The 22,444-nt window shown below is 39.7% G+C and overlaps 3 protein-coding genes across 15 annotated transcripts in view; 2 read left to right on the top strand and 1 right to left on the bottom strand.

The window, feature by feature from the left end:
- Positions 1 to 22,444, bottom strand: part of STAMBPL1 (STAM binding protein like 1) — a 137,617-nt gene that overhangs the window by 22,194 nt on the left and 92,979 nt on the right. For 5 of the 13 annotated variants that reach the window (XM_054435669.2, XM_054435668.2, XM_063670579.1 and 2 more), the window contains one exon: positions 3,105 to 3,215. In XM_054435669.2, the coding sequence (XP_054291644.1) occupies positions 3,105 to 3,215 (111 nt within the window). Of the gene's footprint in view, positions 1 to 1,463; positions 2,477 to 3,104; positions 3,216 to 9,614; positions 12,994 to 22,444 lie in introns of those variants that run through there. The other 8 variants (XM_063670584.1, XM_054435678.2, XM_054435679.2 and 5 more) reach the window with 5 other exon arrangements.
- LOC134740205 (uncharacterized) lies at positions 763 to 1,407 on the top strand. The gene has a single exon (XM_063670585.1). The coding sequence runs from the start codon at positions 763 to 765 to the stop codon at positions 1,405 to 1,407; it is 645 nt and encodes a 214-aa protein (XP_063526655.1).
- Positions 1,303 to 22,444, top strand: part of ACTA2 (actin alpha 2, smooth muscle) — a 52,868-nt gene continuing 31,726 nt past the window's right edge. Inside the window, exon 1 of the mRNA XM_054435681.2 lies at positions 1,303 to 1,737. The gene's annotated coding sequence lies outside the window, so the exon portion shown is untranslated. The remainder of the gene's footprint in view (positions 1,738 to 22,444) is intronic.

The raw sequence follows: 22,444 nt of genomic DNA, 5'->3' as shown, positions 1-22,444 counted from the left end.
TTTATTTAATAAGCCTTAATTTCCTAGGCCATATATCATATACAAATACGTTATATCTGACTTACAGGTATTATAATATGTATATATACATAAATGTATGAATATTTATATATGCGTGTGTGTGTGTGTGTGTGTGTATTCCTTCAGAAAAGCAAAGTTTTCTTCGGACTTTAAACAGCATCCTCTGGTAAAGGTGCTATTGGTACAAAAGTTCAACAAGCATAGCTCCAAGCTTTGACAATTTTCTTACACTTTACTAATACTGCTGCCTAAAAACTATGAGATTTTCAGAGCAGCCAACATTGCAGTAGTGCAATGGTTAATAACAAGAGAGAGAACAGTGTGGTCTGAGGTTGTATAAATGTTTCCTCAATCTTGAATCATTAATTTTCTCCAAGGAAGTTTCTAAAGAAGCCCAAATAGTGCACATTATTTCTGAAAGGAACAGGATTTTTTTTTTCTAATCATCAAATGGACCCAGACATCTCAGCTTCTTGGTGTAATCTGGATATCAGATGCAATCAGCGAACTGCCTGAGTTTTGGAATTAGATCTGAGTTCAATCCCGTATCTGCCATTTACTAGCTGTGTGATCTTGGCTGAATTACTGAAGTTCTCTGAACCTCATTTCGCCATCTGTAAAATGGGGATGTGGTCATCTTCCCCACTACATGGCTCTCGTGAGAATCCACGGAGATCACATTTGTAAACACTTCTCTCGCTATGCCTGGCACTTTGTCGGGGCCCAATAAAATAAAAATCCATGGACTCTCAGAGGCTCCGGTACTCAAATGAGCCTCCTGGATCCACGTCTCTTCGATTAGCCATCTGCAAGCTGGCATTTCTGAGCGAGGGACTTTTCAAAACAGGCTGCTCAAGTTTCTTGGCCAATAATAGGCGCCGGGTTCTGTGCGGTGGGAACGAGTACCACCAACCCCAGCAGGAGACCAAGCAGAAATCACCATGGGAGTGCAAGCTAAGAAAGGGCAAAAGAAGAAAGAGAAGGGCAGAAAAACGAAACAAAATGAAACCACTCAGGCAGCGACTTATAGTCTTAAAGAGAGAATTCCCGGAAGGGAGACAAGGCAGTTTCTTTTCCTGTGTGACAATAAAAGACGGTAAACAAGCCTCCAGAAGCTCATTCAGCCCCCATATAACTTTTTCGAGAAAGAAAAGGTGCCGTTCTTCCGAGCCCTCCGGCTTAACTACTGCTTCGGGGCTGACTGATTTCCTACGTCTGAGAACTGCCAAAAAATTAGCAGTATCTGTTCTGAAGGCTGCAGGCTCTCTCCCCGCCCCCGCGGGGCGGCGCGCACTCACCCACTCGCGCCGGAGCGGACCTTTGGCTTGGCTTGTCAGGGCTTGTCCAGAAGTTCCGCTCCACTCTCCAACCGGAGTCCCCCTCTAGCGACCCTAAAGCTTCCCAAACTTCCACTTCAATTCCTGTGCGCCCCCCACACCCACCTCAACGTGGAGCGCAGTGGTCTCAGAGGAGCGCCGGAGCTGCCCCGCCTGCCCAGCGGGGTCAGCACTTCGCATCAAGGCCCAAGAAAAGCAAGTCCTCCAGCGTTCTGAGCACCCGGGCCTGAGGGAAGGTCCTAACAGCCCTCGGGAGCCAGTCTCCAACGCCTCCCGCCGCAGCCCGCCGCTCCCAGGTGCCCGCGTGCCCCGCTGCCGCCGCAATCCCGCACGCGTCCCGCGCCCGCCCCACTTTGCCTATCCCCGGGACTAAGACGGGGTAAGCCTCCACCCGGGCAGGAGAGGGCTCACCAGAGGTAGGAGGGTCCAGATGCCCAGCATGGTTGTTGAGCAATCCTCTGAAGTGAAAGAGCCTCCCCAACTCCGTACTGAGCGGGTCCACCAACCCGCGGGAGAAGAGGCAGCTCCGCCTGGGCAGCCAGGGCTGGCCTTCGGGTGTGTTCCGTGCCAGTGCCCGCCCCCGAGGCTCCAGCCAAGTCACTCGTAAACCGCTTCCCTCACTCCCCAGAAGCGTCTTTGAACACCTGTGTGTCACTCTTGCGCGAGATCAGAGACGAGCTCACGAAAAGCCCCCGTAGTCAGGAGGATAGGAAGGAAGCCTCGCTGGGGAACGCCCGGGTTGGGGAGGGCTCCATTGATTCAGCAAATTGGCCTACGCGCGGTTAGGGAGGGGGAGAAGCTAGGGTGAGGAAGGAGTCAGGGTTCGTTGCACAAATGGGCATTCCTGTCCCGGGGCATTCCTGCAGTGGCTGGCATGCTCACTTCATGTGAGGACCTCGAGAGCCGGCCTGCTGCCCTTTCTAAAGGTTTCTGCTGTTGTTCAAACTGGGAAGTTGGGGAGGTCTTGAAGGAGAATGGAGCTCAGAGCGCAGAGGTCCTGCCTGGGTGCAGGAGCCTTGGCTAATTGCTGGAGTCAATCAGAGGAAGACTTGCGGGGCATTTGACTGGGCTGTCCATGTTGTGGCTGCAACATGAGAGGCTCACAGACGTTCCTGGAATGGACAGTTAACCATATGAAAAAGTACAGATATTGCGCCATAGGGCTCTGAAAAGGGAGGGCCCCTTAGTTTTTACTTCTCAAGAGGAAAACAAAGCTAACAACTTAAGGCAAATCGCACAGCCCCAGCTATATTAAACATTCACAATTACTTCCTGTCCTTCGTTACTCATTATTTCCTGGCCAATTTTCTCAAAAAAAAAAAAAAAAAATCTTGTAATTCTTTCGTGCTCTGGTGAACACTGTTCCAAGTCACTATTGTTTTGGAACGGTAGATAGCTCTTAGGTAGTTTTGCATGAATTTTACAGAAGGTATGTTTGGATAATGACATCATTACTGAACCTGAATTTGGATGCAGTTCCAGACTGGACACACTGAAGGTTTCAGTATTCCTTTGGCATCGTCCACCAAGCTCTGCACCTCACTCCGCAACGTCTCTCCCTTCCCAATTAGATTCAACCCATTAATAACACATTAATAACCCTTTGCTTGGCCCACTGTTCATCCTTCAGGCTTCCTCTCAGTTGACATTTTCTTCTGGAGCCTGTTTGGGTCCTCAAATCTAGGTTAGGTTACCCTCCTGAGGGCTTTCCATCACCCTGTGTTTTGCATCTGTCACTGGACTTACCACCAGTCTTGTAGGTGTTGATAGGCTTGTCTCTGTTCCACCTTTCAGTAGACTGTTAGTGCCATGAGGAAGACCCTGGGCGTGCCAGCCTTGTGCACACACTCTGAGCATCTAATAGACACAAAAAGAAGTGGGATAGGGAGGATCGTATATGAGCATTCTCTGTATTATCTTTGCAACTTTTTTGAAATCCTAAAACTATTCTAAAATAAAAAGTTCATTTAAATAAAAAAATGTAAAAAGAAGGAAGGAAAACAGGTGTGAGGGAAGGAAAGGAGAGGTAAGGGAAGAAGGAATGGAAGGAGGGAAGAGAGAAAAAAAGGGGAAAGGACAATTGACAAAATCAGTATCTCTTGAGTGTGAATTATAAGCCAGCAACTCACATATGTGTATCTTCCTTACTTAATACTTATCATCATAGCCCAGTGAGATGAGTGATTATTAAACTTACTTTACAAATAAAAGTAGCCAAAAAAGCTTAAGCAACATTGGCAAAGATGGTTAGTTAATAAATAGCAGAGTCAGGAATTAAACTTAGATATTCTGGCTCCCAAGGTCCTGCTCTTTCTATGCCATACCCCCTTCCCCTACCCTCTACCCATGTACATCTAATTATCCTCAAGTTCAAGGAGATAGGAATAGGTGCTTTGTGGGGAGACATATGTTTCATGGTCAAATAATCTTAGAAAATTCTGGGTTACTTTAATTCGAAAACTTTCTTAATCCAAAACTTCTCAGGGCCCTTAGTATGCTAATATCAAAAGGTGGGATAATTATATATACTGTTCCCCAAACTTCTTTATCTATGGAACCCTTTGAAGAATCTATTTAATGAACACCTAATGAATGCTGGTGTTCTGGGGAAAACAGTTTGGGCATCTCTAAAGGTTATTTTTATTTTACCAGCATATTCCTGAGAGTCCTCAGGCCTTCAAGGGCAAAGAAATAAAATTTTAATAATAGAATTTCAGGCACTCTACCAGATGTTGGAGATATTTTGGACAACCATCCTTATTCAAACCATACCATATAAGTTAAAGCTTCTACTAAAAAGATATCCTGGTTTCTGAACGTTCTGAATAACATTTAAACAAATATCTGACTATGTAAAAAACAGGAAGAGTTAAGATTAAAAAAAAACAAAAAACTTCTACATCTTTTTACCACTAAGACTTTTGTTCTTTTCCCCTTTGGACCTAATGTTTAAAAAATGTTGTCAACCAAATTGTTTTTACTAAATTGCAATAGGTTGATTTTAATAACTCCCAGCTATAGTGTATATCCATGACTGTTTATCCTGCCTTTCTCCTTCTTCTTCCTCCTGGTAATAGTACTTCCAAGTTGTCTTTAGAAAAACTGTCCCTCTCCCCTCTTCTTAACTATTTGATGTGAGTGGTTCTTTTAGTCAGGGTTCTCTAGAGAAATAGAACCAAGAGAATGAATAGATAGAAAGATAGTTAGATAGGAGTTGGCTCATGTGATTGTAGAGGCTGGCAAGTCCAAAACTTTAGCATTGGCCAACAGGCTGGAGACCCATGAAAAAGTTACAGTTCAAGTCCAAAGGCCGTCTGCTGGCATAATTCTCACTCTCTCAGTGGAAGTCAGTCTTTTTTTTTTTTTTTTAAGGACTTCAACTAACTGGATAAGGCCTACTGACATTATAGAAAGCAAATGTTTTACTCAAAGTGTAAAGATTTAAATGTTAATCCCATCCAAAACATTGCTTTACAGAAACATCTAAGATAGTGTTTGACTAAATAGCTGAGTGCTATGGGCTAGCTAATTTGATACATAAAATTAACCATCACAGTGGCATTGGTACCAATCCCAGGGCCTGGGTATACATGTAGGTGGAGGGAGGTAGTGGGTGGGAAACGTGACTTGGCTTAAGCCAATCAGCACATCACATTCAGTTGGAGTAGATTTTGGGACCTTTACTGGAAACACTGGGACACAAACCCTTTCTTTTTCATTGGATTTGAAGTAGAAATATGTGAGATGTGAAACTGATGTGGTTGGTTGTGAAGGGAGCTTGTGGCCCTGCCAGAGCTGAAAACAGTCAACTCATGCTGAGAGGAAACCACACTGAGAGGAAACCATGCTGAAAGATCAAGGTTGGTAGAGTCATCCAAGTTCTGGATGCATTTGGTTCTGAAATTGAACCCTGGACCACCCGCAGTTACCCAACTCTACAAATTCTTAGTTTTTGCTTAAGCCAGATTCTTACAACTGAAAAAATCTTAACTGATAAATTATCAGAACTTTGATCAGTATAATAATTCTTTTGTTACAAAAGTTAATTGTTACAAATTAGCTATTCTAGTTTCAAGCTCAAGTAAAGATAATTGCTTAAACAATTCTGTAGACTGCTGGTATCTAGGGACATTACTTCTTCTACCAAACAATTTTTCTGTCACTAGAGGGCGTCAGAGCCCACAGCGGCCAAGTGACAAAATCTATTAATAATTGTTTCTACCAATTAATAGAAATATGTATGGGTTCTTGGGAAAGGAAGAGAGAGGACGGAGATCTTAGATTTGGATAGGTAATCTGTGAATCTGATCATATAGAGATTTTCACCTCCCGGAGAACATATTATTTCCTACAGGATTAAAGAAATGACATATGCAAAGCACCTAGTATACACAATAAATACTAATTTTTACTTTTACATTGCTTTTCCTAAATGAAGTGACTTCACAAGACAAATTGATAATTTGGGGTCACAGTTCAGATAAAAAAAAGTAAGTTAAATGGCTTACAACCACTTTTCCTGTACTACTTCCTTCCTCCACTACTTCCTTCCTATACTTCTTCCTTCCTACACTACTTCCTTCCTGTACCACTTCCTTCCTGCACTACCTCCTTCCTGTACTACTCCCTTTCTGTACTACTTCCTTTTTGTACTACTTCCATGCTCACATTCCTGAAGGCTAGGAAAAGTGTCCTAAAGCCTAACTGACCAGGGCTGGAAAGCTTGGCCACCAAGATATGGAGCAAATTATTAAGTCTCCTAATTTTTCCCACTATGAAAACTGGTATACTAACCTACCTCTTGAGCAATGGCTGAAAAAGACAATGCATTAAAGAATGTTTAGACTGTGGCAACTAAGAAGCAGAGAGCAATTGGGTTAGTAGGGTGAAAACATCTGTTCTGTGGGCCCTAGCTTCTTAATCCAATTGAGTACCCCTCCCCTGACATTTTTGCATATGGTGGTCCCCTGAAAACACAGATATTCTATGAAACCAAACATGAGAAGCATGCCTACCCCCTGGGTGTTAAGAACTGACACAAGGAAAGATAGGGACCACTTTTCAAGAGGTGTTGATTTGGGGGCAGATAAAATTTCATCCTGAGTGGGCTTAGCTTAAGGCAATGTTTCTTCAACTTCATTCTATTTTGCCATTTCTGTAGTCTACTTGTATATACTAAATATATATTTAACTAATAATGTATTTTTAAGTCAATTTATTTTGTTCCCTAAGTCATTTTGTTTTTAAAATAAAACATTACATTATAACCATAAATGGAAAATCAGCATTCCTTGCCAAAAATAGAAGGTATCCATAAAAATAAATATGCCACTATTGAAACAAAATATTTGCCTGCATGCCAATAAAAATTGTTTCCCAAACTACTAGTGGCAAGGGCCTTATACTTCTGGAAAGGTTGGCTTAAGTCATGGCAGCGCCTTCTCTCTACTTTAGACTTCCTCCCTGCCCCCAAACAACCTCCAGAGAAAAGACTAGCTAGTATGGGCCTCAGGCCCTCCCGATGGGCCTGGAAGGGAGGTGACTGGAAGGAACAAGAGACATCAGAACAGCATGAGGGAGGGGCAGTCATTGTCTCCCAAGCCCATCTAGTGCCGGTGAGTGGGATAGGGGTGGGGGACTCTTTACCAGGGCACCAGCCTTTCCCTGTTAGAAAAGGCTGAGGGGACAGCTTGAGGGAGATAACGGATGGGCAGGGAGGACTACAGGGAGTTCTGCAGAGATAGAAAGAGAATGTGGAATGGGATGTTGGAGGAGAAAGGGCAGGGGAGGAGCCCAGAGCACTTGGATAGAAAGGAGACATAGATGGTTTTCTGCAGAAGGCAATCTTAGTCGACTAATACAATAGTGGTATTAATATCTAGTTCAACTGAGAAAGGAGAATGGGGAGAAAGAGTTTTGATTTGGATAATCTGTGCATATGAGCATATAGACATTTTCCTCTCCCTGAGAACACCCCCAAATTAGCAACTTGTCCTATGAAGGATAGAGTACCTAGATATAAATCACTAGATGTGAGAAGCTGTGAATAATATTTAACCTCTCTCAGCATCAGTTTTCTCACCTGGTCAACATAAGTCTTTCCAACAGTAATGATATGCCCAGATAGATTCTGGGAGATAAACTTGGATTTTGTTATTTTATTTTATTATTTTGTTGTAGCAATTTGCCAATGGCCCCCTAAAGACCATCACCAACGCCTTTTATAGGTGACAATTGATATAGGCCCTGCCTATATTACCAACTAAATGCCATTTTATTTACCTATACGTATTGCTTTCCTCCTCACTAGGCTAGAGAGCATAAGCATTGCCTGCAGCCTAATATCTTGGCTTCTCCATGAAGAATATCATATTTTTTAAACTTTCCAGAAAATAACTAAAAAGGAATCATTGGATCAGGCTCTCCCCTCCCATGGTCTCCCATTATTGCCTCTGATCAGGTCTGAAGGTGAGAAGATGTCTCTCTCTCTTTCTCTCACTCTAGCTCTTGCTCTTGTTCTCCCTTTCACTCTGTCTCTTCCTATATGACTTGGCTATTTAGACAGGCCCAGTGGTTTCATGAATAACTAAACATAAGAAGTCAAGAGAGGCCTGGCTCAGAGAGCATGGACCACATCAGCCTTTTGAAGTTCCCTTAGTGTATTAAAGCAAAACAAAAATCAACACAATATTGAATCAGTTTGCAAACACTGCGATATCTTATGTTTTCATATAGCAAATAGATGCATTTAATACTTAGAACTTAAATGCAGAATCACATTTGGTGCTAGTGTCATTTGCCACTTGATATATGACACTAGTGTGCTACTATCATTTAAGGCCCTTCATGGATGTGAGGTGTAATCCATTCCTACTCACTCTTAATAGATTCTGACCTATACAGGCAGAAAGGTAGTGTGGGAGAGACCTCTGGGACCATAAGATCAACACCTCCCACTTTAGATTCTTCTCTACAACAGCCCTAGGAGACTACACCAGCCTTAGCTTGACTCCTTCCAGCACAGGCTCCTACTATTTCTCAAGGCAATTTACTACATATCAGAACACTTTGCAGTGGTTAGAAATTCTCCCGATGTTATAACTTCCTATAGTTTGACAAGTGTTTGCTCAACATCCACTATACAAAGAACACTACTTATAAACAGAACTAGAATAGCTCTGTGAAAAAGGAATGATAGTAACCCTCCCATCACCTGAGGTAGGAAGAGGCATTTTACCATCTGAAACCTCCCCACAAACTCTACACAAACCTGCATGCATCTAAAGAGTTTTTTGTCCAGGCAACAAGGATAACTAGACAGCCTGAGTCTCTGATCACAGTAAACTGAGGGAGAAATTGAGGCTTTTATCAGCCTTTGCACTGAAGAAAGACACTAAGCAGGCATTCCTCCACCTGGCTTTGAAATCCCCTTGGAATTTCCAAGTCATTCAATGGGTTTGTCAAAGTTCTTTCTGAAATTTCTTCAAACTTATTTTTATTTAAATCACACAAATATGTTGAGAGGAATGGTTTAAAGGGACAGACATTTAAAAATAAGCAAAAATAAGATATCAGTAATATCTAATGCTTACATAATGTCCAGAACATTTGTGTGTGTGTGAGTGTGTGTGTGTGTGTACGTGTGTTTTTTTGCATAACCTGTTAACTTATCTGAACCTTACAACTCCCTGTAAAGTAGGTCCTGTTACCATCCTATTTTATGGAAAAGAAACTTGGAAAGACTTGCCCAAAGTCACACAGTTACTAGGTAACAGAAATGAACTTCCAAAGTCTGTGCTGAATCCATTTCCTCTTCAGTTACCTCAGTGGCCTTATCATCAAGATGTAAACTACCTAAGTAAGTGCAAAGCCTTCTTGTTTTGTTGTTCTGTTGAACACGTGGTTTCCGGTTGATTAAAACCATACTCTTGTCGTATTATTTTCTTAAATTCCGGGTCATATTGACTAAGATCATAATACAGTGAGCTAAGGGAACTCTTTCTTGCACTGAGTAAGTCTGCTAAGTAAGAATTTTTGCTGTTTATGTTCACTCCTCTATCTAAGAATCATAGCTCACATAGCCATGCAAATTGGATTGAAATAAAGATAATCTAATTAAGATAGTGTGGCCATAACTCCACACTCTAACTCAGTGCATTTCAAACCTCAATATGGATATAAACTACCTGTCAATATTACTAAGATTAAGATTCTGATTCGGTAGGTCTAAGAAGTATGAGGTTATGAATTTCTCACCAGCTCCCATGTGATGTTGATGCCACCTTCTGGAAAGGACACATGAAGTAGCAAGAGTCTTTGCTCAGGGAAACCACTCATCAGTTCGGTTGTTTACCTCAAACAGATAAGGACCAATTAACCCCACTTTTACCACTTTGGCCAGTTATATTATTATTACAGCACTTCTTTAGTGGTAGTAGATGGGAAATGTAGGGAAATCAGCAAATTCAATAATCTCATTATAAACATATTTGTATCCAGTCTCCATTTAGCTTCATATTATACTACTTAGGCTGAATTTTTACTTAGCAGAAACAAGTCTTACTTGACTACATAAATACATTTTCCTATCAAGAAAAAGAAAAAAAAAAACTTAGTTCATTTTCAAAGACACAGCTTTTATTTCTGTGAACAGCAAGAAAACTGGCTAGAAGCCTGCTGACTTCCTCAGCCAATCAGGATAATGTGACCATAAATGTCCATGAATTCCCCCGTCAGTGAATCTCTGCCTTTTTTATTTCTGTCATGGGACATGTATCTTACAGTTCTGTACCACATATTCTGCCGTTTATGTCTTCCTTTCCTCGTTTCAAAAAAAAAAAAAAACACATTTAAGCTCGGTGAGATCTCTCACCAAATAATCCATTGTCTTTTATGTTAAAAGCTATTAACTTCATACACACGCAACTTTTAATTGCTTCTTAATGATAATACCTCTCCATTTAGACCACTTAATATGAGCCGGATACTATTTAGTGGGTTTTATAAATATGATTTCATTCAATGCTCATAAAAATCTTGGGAGGTAGGTCTTCTTATTGTGTGCACAATATAGGTGAAACAAACATGGGCCCAAGCACTTGAGGATCTTGCAGTAGTCACCCAACCAGTAAGCTATAGAGCTGGGATTTCAACCAAAGCAATTGCTTCTCGCATGTAACAACATACTGCCTTCTTGAACCAACACATACCAGTTAATCGAGCACTCACTATGTGTTAGACCCTTTTATATATACTAATTTATTTAATTCTCATACCCACACCTACAGGGAAAGAATAACTTTCCTGATTCACATAGAGGTAGCTCGATAAGTTCATGTGTCAAGTAAAGGTATCAAGATTTGCCTGACTCTAAAGCCTGGGCTCTTTGCACAGTATCATGATAATTCCTGTCTTTTTAGTGAATGGGACGGTTTGCCTCATTGCTGTTTTTCATAGAAAGCCCAACTGAAACCTTTACATACCCACGAGCACAGACTGAAACACGTAGTATCTGGGACTGGGACTAAATTACTTTGCCTAACCTTTTATCTACCGTTTCCCCCATCCAGCCTCTCTCTCACTCCCTACAGTGTTCCCTTCCCAGGACATGATGCGTCTCCCACCCTGCTCACTCCACTGCCCGTGGCACTGTTAACAAAGCAGCTGTTGGATTGAATTGGGAAATGTCCCTGTTTTGACCCTGGTTCTTCCTCTGTCCTAGGATCACACCTCTTCAATTTGCCTTCCTTTCCACTGATACTAGTCTAGACCTCACCCAAAATGAAATTTACTATCAACTTTTCCTGGTGTGAATATAGCTAAAAAGTATAAATCACAACGATGGAAGATAAAGCAATGGCCAGTTCTTTCAAAAAAAAAAAAGTAATTTCTCTCTTAACCCGATGGTTAATAAGTGGCTAATATTTATCAAGGGTTTAACTGCACAGGAAAAGTGCTTTATGCACACAATGTCTCATTTGATCCTCACCTAATCTTAACATCTAATATTATCCTCATTTTACAGATTAAGAAACATAGGTTAGGTGAGTTTAAGTAATTTGCACACAGCTAGTATGTGGCAGAGCTCGAGTTAGGACACAGGTCTGGAGGATCCACAATGAACACCTTGTGGACTGGCCCTGCTCTCTCTTGGATGTTGCTGGGCCTGCCCTTTGCTTATGCTGACTTCCTCGCAGTTGGCTTCCGCATGCCTTGTTCCTACTCTGTCATTCAAACATCCCCTCTGGAAGGACCCTATTCCTCCATAGTCCAAATCCCACTTTTCATATAAGGCAAACCAAAGCCTCCTCTGACTCACTTTATCCCTTTGTGACCTTTCCAAATTTAGAACTTTCTCAGCACTTTTGAGGAGGGAGTGAAACTGATTTGGCATTTGGAGTCTGGGAAAATTATCTCTCTCTTTTTAAATTTACACATCAGATAAATCCAGATTCATTTGGAATTAAGCTATCTCATTCTTTCTTATCATTGCCTTGTAACTGTACTTGACTTTATATGGCTTGAGTCTCATTCCTAATCAGAATGCAACTTGCTCCAGAGGGGGGACATATTGGCCACTTTCTTTGAATGGAGGCTTTGAGCTTAAGTCTAAGATCCCAACAATTTTCCTTAACTAAACGAATACTTATGAGTACCTACTTTGTACCATGGACTGTGTTAGGCCTCAGGGAATAGCAGTAGGCAGGATAAGAACATTCCTTGCCTTCCTGGACTCTACAGATTACTGGGGATGACAAATTAGAGTAATTATAAGCATCAGGCCTGGCCTCTCTTTGCCTGTGAAATGCATCTCTCTTTTGGCTCACCAGACACCACAGTTCTGGCTCTCATTTATCCCTGGCTGTTGCTTCCCTGTCACCTCCACTGTAGTTGTGTTCAGTGTCCTGATGCTTGCTAATGTGCTCTCCTCAGTCCTCAGGTCCCCTAGCTTCAAAGAAGGCCTGAAGTGTCAACCATCACCTCTTCCCAGATGCTCTTCAAACCTACCTCATGCCCTGACTTCTTAGTTTTACATTTAAAGTGCATTATGTTTAATTCCTGCTCATGTTCCACTCACCACCTTGAATTCTTATCGTGCCTAAAACTGAACTATTTCATTTCTATCCAGACCAGAAGGGTGGGAAAACTAGAAGTGGTGAACAAAACTTAAAAATTAATAAATGAAGTAAAATTTCAAGTGGAAAGAAGTCCACTTTATCTTTCAGCTCAGCTGGCCATCTTCTGAAACTACAGACTTTGCAAATTAGCTTTGACTTTTTCTGCATCTGTCAAGCTCCATAAATAGCTTGGAAGCTCTTTGAACGTAAGAACTATATCTTCTATTATTCCATTTTGCCAGGATCTACCCCAAAGCCTTTGTAGGTGCTTTACACATGTGTGAGGAGGTGTGTGGTGAGGACACAGGCACTAGAAATGACCTTTGCTGTTGCTTTCTGGATCCTCCTGGCGTTTGATTAGAGAGTCAGGACTAAACAAATGGCTAGCAAATTATACAGTCAAGCACATGTAACCTTTTCTGCTCGAATTGAGTTTGGATTTTGTCCTGATTTTTGATAGGAGGATCAAAACCATGGCATTTATGCTATTCTCGCCCGATCTCTCTGGTTATGTAGACTTGTTAAAAAAACAAAACAAAACAAAACAAAACAAAAAAACAATGTCATCATTAACAATTAAAAGAGAGGGAGAGTGAGAGAGAACACTAGTGTGAGACTGTCACATTCTCTTTCCCCATACTTCATTAGGGTTATTGCTGCCTACGCTTATTACTGTTTAAAATCATCCCAAGATGAGTAGCCTGCATTTTAAGGGTTCCTGACAATTATTTGGCCAGACTCTCATCTCTCCTGAATGCTGGCATCTTCTCCTTGTGAACGTCTCTCTTTGAAGTCAGCAAGAATCTGGTCTGTGGTAAGTCACAAGTCTTCCCTTCCTAGGAGCCAAGGCTGGCAAGGCACCCTGCTGCAGAGCCGGGAAACTCGCTGACCCCATTTTTTTTTCTGCTTTTTTATCTCAGTACTCACTTTCTTCCCTTCCTTATCTCTCCTCCTCAGACCCCTACACTCACACACAACATCATAACCCATTAAAACCAGCTCAGTAGAAGCTAAAGAATCTATAATTTTAATTGTACTTAATTTTTATCCATTTTTTTTCAGTGTTTCAGGCAGTGGACAGTGTTTTTAAACATAAAAAGTTTTTCTGAGCTTTCAGTTTTCTGATTTATAAAACAAATGTTAACAGAATAAACTTTATATGTGTATTAGGAGGATTAAAGGAGGTAATTCATAGAAAAGATGCTATTCAGTGACAGAAACAGTAAATTCTTGATGAGTATTAGTTCCTATTAATAATAATAAAATAATAATAATAGAGAAGAGATCAAATTCAAGGACAGAAAGAATAAGGTAGGTTGCTTCTAATAGCTTCAGGTATCATAGAAGGCTTTTTGGAGAAATTACCATTAGACGTAGAACAATTTAGCATGAATTTGTAGAAAAGAGGATTCATTTTAATAAACTCCCTCTCTCCGGGTGACCCAGACACCTAGACATCTTCAGTTCCCTGAAGTAGGGTGAGCTGGAGCCCTGGTGCAAATGAACTGAGCCTGGCTCATGACTAGACCCATCTCTCAGCACGAGCCTGACTGGTTGTCACTTCTTTGCATTGAGATTGGCTTTCAATAGAACAGAATCTTTTCTCTCTCTTACCACTTTCCGACAGGTCAGAGCAGGGGTGATGAAAGCCTGAGCAGAGTACAACAAATGTATTCACAGTTATGTTTTCTCAACTTCACCCACTTATATGAAAAGGACAGTCAAGAGCTTATTTTAAATTTTTTAACAATTCAGTTCACACAAGCATTAATTCATTAGATGTCAAAAGAGCAGAAAATAAGCTTCTCCTTTGGGATATGTAGGCATACATTTTGCTGCTAATCTAAAGGAATCTGGGGAATGGGGGCAAAAATTACCTTCACCAGATATAAGGATCTCAAGCACAGTGCAACTTCTCTACAAACATCAGCATTGGTTTGAGCCTCTAAGAAGCTCTAATAATATTTAATGAAAGAATTATTTTATTCAATTTTCAAACTTCAACTGTACCCAACACCTGGACCTTTACATTTGGTTCTATTTAGTAAAAATATTTTCAAGAAATTCTGTTCAACACTTTATTTCTATCATAGCTTCTTAATTATGAATACAATTTTGTTAATTTAAAATTATAATCTGTCTCAATAGTTGGTGTGTATTTTAAAATAACACAATATCACTGAATTGCTGCTCATTATGTTCAGGTTACGTTAGAGATATGTTAGTCATTTTCAATTTAGTGGAGAGGAAGTGAGTTTTTGCTATAGAACTACAAAATTTTAGGGTCAAAACACTTGAATTAGTTCAGTGCAATGGAAGGACTATTCAAATGTAATTAATGTACTAATTTTCTCCATTTTGCGTGATCCTCATAATGAACCAATATATTTTCCTTGGCCATATCAATCCTTTTGTTAGAGACTACATAGTTTCCCCTTGTTTACTCTGGCATTTGTGATAATATCAATATATTAATTATATGTTATCTATTATACCAACCTTGTCCAACCCATGGCCTGTGGGCCACATGCAGCCCAGGATGGCTTTGAATGCAGCCCAACACGAATTCGTAAACTTTCTTAAAACATTATGATATTTTTTGGGTTTTTTTTTTTTTTTTTTTTTTTAGCTCATCAGCTATAGTTAGTGTTAGTGTATTTTATGTGTGGCCCAAGACAATTCTTAGTCTTCCAATGTGGCCTAGGGAAGCTAAAAGATTGGACACCCCTGTATTACACATTATATTATCACTATAATTAATTGATAATAGTAATGTATGGTTGGGTCCTAATCGGGATGGGACATAAGATTCAGTGGCTGGGTCATTTGACCTTGCCTCAAACTTGAAAAAGACATCAGATTTTGGTGACAATTAGTCAGTCAAATGAAGAGGAGCGAAATTTGGCTTCTATTAATCTCACTGCATAGTATTATGGTATAACACAATGGGAATAGTACTGTATACTAATAGTGCACTAAAAACTCCCCAAATCTAAGCATAGAGGACAGATTCAATGGAGGTGAGCCTCAAAAGCCCAAGTCACCAAGTCACCTCCTGCTCTGTCAAGTATCTCCTAGTTTGTGGCCTTTCTTTAATTCTCGAATATTTATTAAGAGGCCAGTATGTGCCAGGCACTGTTTTATGACCTGGAGGCGCAGCATAGACCAACACTGAAAAAAAAAATCCTACTCTCATGGAACTTACGATCCAGTGGAAAAGTAGTCAGGGCCCCATTTTGCTAAGCCCAGTGCCCACACACTTATTTGCTAATAGTTCCCTTTGCTCTCTATGCCCCTTCCTGTACCGTCTCTACTGTTCCACCTGATTCTTTATGTATTGGAGAACTGGGAAAGCAGGAATGACAGGAAAATTTTTATTATGTCTAGTCTGTAATAAGAAAAAAACAAACACTTTCAGTACTTTCAGTTTTTAAAAAGTATGACAGTACTATTGTCCTTCTCAACTAATTTTTCTGCATGGAGCTAATACCTCATTCAAATGCACACGCTGCTCTGTACACAGTTTCTTCCACCTCTGATTTATCTCCTTCCTTTTGTATAAATTTAGCAATCTTTTCCTCATAAACCTTAAAATAGCCAAGTGTTCAAAGATTTGGAAAATTTAGAGGCAGTATCATTGTTTGCTCTTGCTTGAGAGTTTTTTTTTTTTTTAATCGTTGACAGCATTCTGGTTTCACTTTCACTTCAGTCGGTAATTTAATGTGATACTAATACAACCTGTAATAACAGTTAAATGCATGGAGCACGAATTACATGCTAGAAATTACAGTAAACAATTTGCATCATCTAAATGAATTTCCAAAATAACCTTATTATTTTCCTCACTTTAAATATGCCTTTTGAGAGGTGAAGTAAATGGCCCAGAGTCACAAAGCCAGCAAGTGGGTGATCTGTATAGTATTACAGTGATCTAGGATTTAGGATTTAGAGCGCTATATAGTACTATGATGCTCTCAGCTCATCTAACTGCAGGGCCACATTCCACATATTTTTTGGCCCCACAACATTAGAGCATTAATCAGGTTCCCAAAAATGCTTCCTAATTAGAGTGAAAGAGATTTATTTTATCAAACAAAGTCTTAAGTGAACTATGCCAAAGTCAATGATCTGGTGGAATTCACAGAAATGTTTGTATTACTTAATAACCATTAACTAGCCAGGCATGGTGGCTCATGCCTATAATCTCAGCACTTTGGGAAGCTGAGATGGGAGGATAGCTTGAGGCCAGGAGTTCAAGATGAGCCTGGGCAATATAGTGAGACCTTGTTACTACTAAAGTAAATAAATAAATAAATAAATAAATAAATAACTGAGCTCACTGGCTACAAGAGGAATTCATTTTTTAAAAGACCACCAACATTTAATAAATTGCATTCTCTAGCAATTGCTTTTTTCATATTTTTCAACTAACTGGGTAGGAATTTAGTTTCAATATCACTTTTAATACATAAAGTACCAATTTAAAGTGCAAAATCTTTAGACATCTATTTTGGGGGAAATGTCAAGAACATTTTTCTATTTGGCATTGGTTCACTAAATTGAGTTCTTGAGAGCCTGATTTTTTTTTTTTTTCACCAAAGAGTTAAGCCAAATGAAATTCCACCCACTTTAGTCAGGGTATATTTCTGGGTCCTCTCAATGTCTGGTTTAGTTCTAGTTTTAAAATTTAAGAAGAATTTAAAGCTCTGAAGACATGTATTTATATAAATACACAAAACAGGGGCAGGGCACAGTGGCTCATGTCTGTAATCCCAGCACTTTGAGAGGTCCAGGCGGGTAGATCATCAGAGGTCAGGAATTCGAGACCACCCTGGCCAACAGGGTAAAACCCCATCTCTACTAAAAATACAAAAATTAGCTGGGCGTGGTGGTATACGCCTGTAGTCCTAGCTACTCAGGAGGCTGAGGCATGAGAATCGCTTGAACCTAGGAGGTGGAGGTTGCAGTGAGCTGAGATTGTGCCACTGCACTCCAGCCTGGGCAACAGAGCGAGACTGTCTCATAACAAAAACACACAAGACATAGAGGTAAATATTTATGTATGCAAATATATACACCTGTTAATATTTGGTCTGGCAAAAACTAGTTTGCTAGATGATTTTCTTGGAAAAGATTTTGGTTCAGTAGCAGAAATGAATATGGGTGTTATTCAAATGTCTGTAAATTAATGAGGGCCCTTTGAGGTTAGTTCAGCTTAAGCATTTTGAATCTGAAGAATGAATGGTCTACGTTAAAGACGCTTTTGGGGAATGGGAAGTGGTGGCAAACACAACATTGCATCCCAAACAGAGCCAAGGTGACAGGGTACCTGGCCTCACATCCATGAGTACTTGAGAAATTGATAATCAAGATGAAACAACGTGTTTTTCTTTAGAAAGGAAAGGCAAAGATAATGGCTAACAAGAAAGAGTTTGTTTCATCGGGAACTCTATGAAAGATTTTCACAATTGTTCCCCTGACAACTCTGGGATTACCTAATCACCTTCTCCATTCCACTTCTTGTCTCTCTCAGAGCTGTTCAGATGGTGATGATGACCTAGAGATCCCCAAGAGTGGGAATCCATTTGGTCCCTAGCCAATTTTCAGGGGCTCCATCTCCAAAGCAATGCCAGAAATTATCCCAAGAAGGAATTTCTGAATCTATGGGTCACACAGAAGAAAGGGAAGGTGGGAGGATTGGGAGGCAAGGACCAGGAAAAATTAAAATAGAAAAATAAAACATAGAAGTTAAAATTATTTTTTGAAAGACTAAGTACTTACAAGGTTAGCTTTTAAAATAAAACAACTACAAACTCTATATGGTTTCAATTTTGCTTTAGTATTCTACAATGTTTCTTTTCAATAGATTGGCCCTCACATATAAACATATACACATACACAAACACAATCTTTATATTTGCTGTCTAAAACACCTAGTATCCTACAAAATTACCTGTAAGAGTCTCAGTTAAGTAGACACTGGAAAAGCAATCAGAAACAGATTAAAAGATAAATGGGGTCTCACTTTGATGGCACATATAGTTAACTAGAAACAACGCAGAGAAAATTAAAGTAAAAATCATACCATTGTATGAGGCTTATAATATACATTATAATGGGATGAACAAGCGTAAATCGATTTATACATTTGTAAGGTTACAGTAATTTCCATGAAGTAGATGGTGAGTATTTAAAGATGTATATTGTAATCCCTAGAGCAACTTTGTAAAAATAATGCCAAAAGATATAGTTAAAAAGCTAACAGATAAATTACAATGAAATTTAGAAAAAAATTTAAACAATATAAAAGAAGGCAGGAGAGAAGAAACAGAACAACAAAAAAGGCAAAAAATAAAAATAGATCAAAGAACAGTAAATCTAAATCGAACTGTATCAAATATTACATTAAATATTAACAGACTAAAAATAAAAGATCAATTTTTTTCTATACTTCCTGTTCTCAAAACTCCTTTTGTGACATCAATTACTATTACAAATAACAGTTACCAATCCCTTAATTTCCTGCTGCCTGAAGACCAGACAATAGCTGAATTTACACTCCTGTCCCCTTAATCGTTAGCAATTGAGGACTTTGTTTCATTTCATTTTAAATGGCCAATTAATAAGTAGTCCCTGGCTGGGCGCGGTGGCTCATGCCTGTAATCTCAGCACTTTGGGAGGCTGAGGCGGGTGGATCACAATGTCAAGAGATCGAGACCATCCTGGCCAACATGGTGAAACCCTGTCTCTACTAAAAATACAAAAATTAACTGGGCGTGGTGGTGTGAGCCTGTAGTCCCAGCTCCTTAGGAGGCTGAAGCAGGAGAATAGCTTGAACTGGGGAGGCAGAGGTTGCAGTGAGCTGAGATCACGCCTCTGCACTCCAGCCTGGCGACAGAGCAAGACTCCAATTAAAAAAAAAAAAAAAAGTAGTCCCCTTGAACAGCAGCCTTCTAGCGCTTCAGAAACTATAAATTTGGCTTAAATAAACTTTTAGGCAAACTGTAGATCTGCTCACCATCAGAGCATCACCCTCTGAACACCAATTCTTGGCTGCTTTCTAGGGAGAAAATATGCAGGAAGGACAAAAAGAGGGATATTGCACAAATTGCTAAAGCCATTACATGCTATGACTCCTGTTTGTATTATAGTCTTACTTTTACAAATGTCCTATTAGTTACAAAAAGATAGCAACAAAAAAGAGCAGCAAAAGTACTCTTAAAGTGGTTGGCATTGTGACTTTTATTATAAGAAAAAAAGACAAATCCAAATCATCTAAAAAAGGAAGGAGTTAGTCAAATGACAAAATCTGGATCTAAACCCGTATCAGATGGGATTTGAGGAAATATGTCTGCCACTCATTCTTAGCTTATTCTGTTTACCCAAACACTCAGATCCTAACTTGAATTTAAATGGGCCACGTTGCCAAAGACTGCAACAGAATCAGACGGCTCCATGCCATTGGCACCCTTTGCAAAACACAAAACATACTGCATGAAGTTTTCTCATTTTGTGTTTGTGTTTGTCCTCAGCTGTACTTATTTTATCAAGTTAACTCTTTGAGGATGGAAAACAGATACATCTGTTACTTCACACACTTAGAGATGAGATACTCATTTAAGTAGCAGAAGTTGTGAACTTTAGGAAAAGTGAGGTCAAGAAAAACATCTGCCTTTTCCAGCTCAAATGCTCGGTACAAACCTTTTCTGCCCAGATATACAATTGGCTAAGCATTGCTTGAAAATCAGATGCCATTATTTGGGAAAAATGTCTATTATTTGTGCCCTCTATAGATCGTGACAGGAGAAGACAAGGTTTGCCTTTACATTTTAGTATTATTTTATTTATTGCCTTTGGGCGGAGGAATCCGAATGTCAGACATGAGTTCAGACATTCTTTTTGTCAGTTTTTGGATGTATAAATATTAAATGGGGAATTCTTTTTATATGTATATACACACACACACTTTTTTATTATACTTTAAGTTCTAGGGTACATGTGCACAACGTTCAGGTTTGTTACATATGTATACATGTGCCATGTTGGTGTGCTGTACCCATTAACTTGTCATTTACATTAGGTATATCTCCTAATGCTATCCCTCCCCACTCTCCCTACCCCACAACAGGCCCCAGTGTGTGATGTTCCCCTTCCTGTGTCCAAGTGTTCTCATTGTTCAATTCCCAACCATGATTCTCAGCAAACTATTGTAAGGATAAATGGGGAATTCTAATGCTGTGCAAACTGTCTAATTTCTGGACTATCTAAATGCAATTTTAGTATTCTGGTTGAATGTCCTTCTTCCTACCTCCTAGCATTCGTTACCCCTCTGAGTTGTGAGTAGCTAGAACCAGACCTATTCAGGTAGTCTTAGCACTAACTGAATGCCCTCCTCAACAAGCAGGGGCCTAAGCTCCTATGAAGCTGGATAAAAGTGAAATGGAAGTCAGAAAAGGGCATAGCAATTTGCTGCATTCAAAAGGAACTCAGTGAAGAGGACAGACAATCAGGTCAATAAGACTTTACTGGAATTTCTGGGTGGTTCTGGAAGGTGGAATACAAGGGAGAGATTGAAGAGATGTTTCTTGAGATGGAAACATCCAAAGACCTGCTTAAACAGGGTAGTGACTTTGCCTATGCGTAGAGGAAAAGTTGGTAGGTGTCTTGATCCAGGTACAGTAAAACCTTTCTTTAGGTATCATATCCTGAATTTTAACATTAAGTATAAGGGATTTATGTACTGCTTGAATATTAGAAACATTGTTCTATCTCTAAAAGCCCATCTAAATTCATTTTTCTTTCCAGTTATCAGTGTGGTTACATCTGAGGTCTGCCATGAGCAATTTTTTCCAAAAAGTGTTTATTTTATGAAGAGTTAGAGGCATTCATTCATTCATTCATTCATTCAACATAAAAGCCTTGGCAAAGTTTACAATTTAACAACATCCTTGCAAGAGATATTTACTGAGCCCCTCCTATCCCTTAGGCACGGTGCTAGATACTGGGATACGATGGTGAACAATCAGTGTCCCTTCCCTAGGCTGGTGAGGAAGATGTATATGAAAGAAATAATTGTATCAAATGTATTACCACAAACTACAGTAAGTACTATGAAGGAAAGATAGGGTGCTATTAACGTATATGAAAAGATATAGTTGGGAGGATGGTATGGTGGTCAGAGGAGGTTTCTTTCCGTGAGAAACTGGTCATCCCAGAGAGCCAGAAACAATTTGAGTAGGAGTAAACCAGCCAAAAAAAAAAAAGTGATCTTGATGTTGTGAACATAAAACTGATCTAAAAAATAGTCTGTTTGAAAAATGATCATGACAGATGGAGCCTAAAGCTCTGAAAGTCTCCTTTGCACAACAGAGACTATGCCAATGGGGGCATGCTTTCTTTGGATTTGTAGGCTTTTTCAAATAGAGACATCAAAAGCAGAGTGACCATTCAGCCTTACAAGCATGGGTTTGGGCACGGCTGATGCCCTAAGGCATAGCAGAATGTGGAAATACTCACTTCTTCCAAAGATTTTTTTTTGATGGAAAATTGACACTAAAGACCTTTTTTTGGGAAATGAAAGAAATGACTAGGTAATTTGGACATTATGGAAATCTATGCTGATGCTATGGAAACAATAATGTTCTCCAATTTCCCCCATTCTCACTGCTTAAGATTATACTTCTTGCCTCAATAATCAAGATCCTACTTATAAAAGTGTTTGTCTTGAGTATTATTTATTAAGAGAGAGAGAAAAAAACACAAAGTTGTAACACAACCCAGATAACAGCTTTCCAAACCCTTCCTTCTTATGTAGGAGGATCTTCTACCTAAACACATTTTTCATCTCTGTGTAGTATTGCGGGGTGAGGGGTGGGGGGAGACATCAAATAATGTAACGTTTTATGAATACCAAACCTACACAAATTTCTGAAAGACAGAAACTTTTCCAATTCTAGGAGATACTCCACA

Source organism: Pongo pygmaeus, chromosome 8 (genome assembly GCF_028885625.2).
Source record: "Pongo pygmaeus isolate AG05252 chromosome 8, NHGRI_mPonPyg2-v2.0_pri, whole genome shotgun sequence".
Taxonomy (NCBI): domain Eukaryota; kingdom Metazoa; phylum Chordata; class Mammalia; order Primates; family Hominidae; genus Pongo; species Pongo pygmaeus.
The sequence above is the reverse complement of the archived record's forward strand: the minus strand, read 5'-3'. Positions and strand labels throughout refer to the sequence as shown.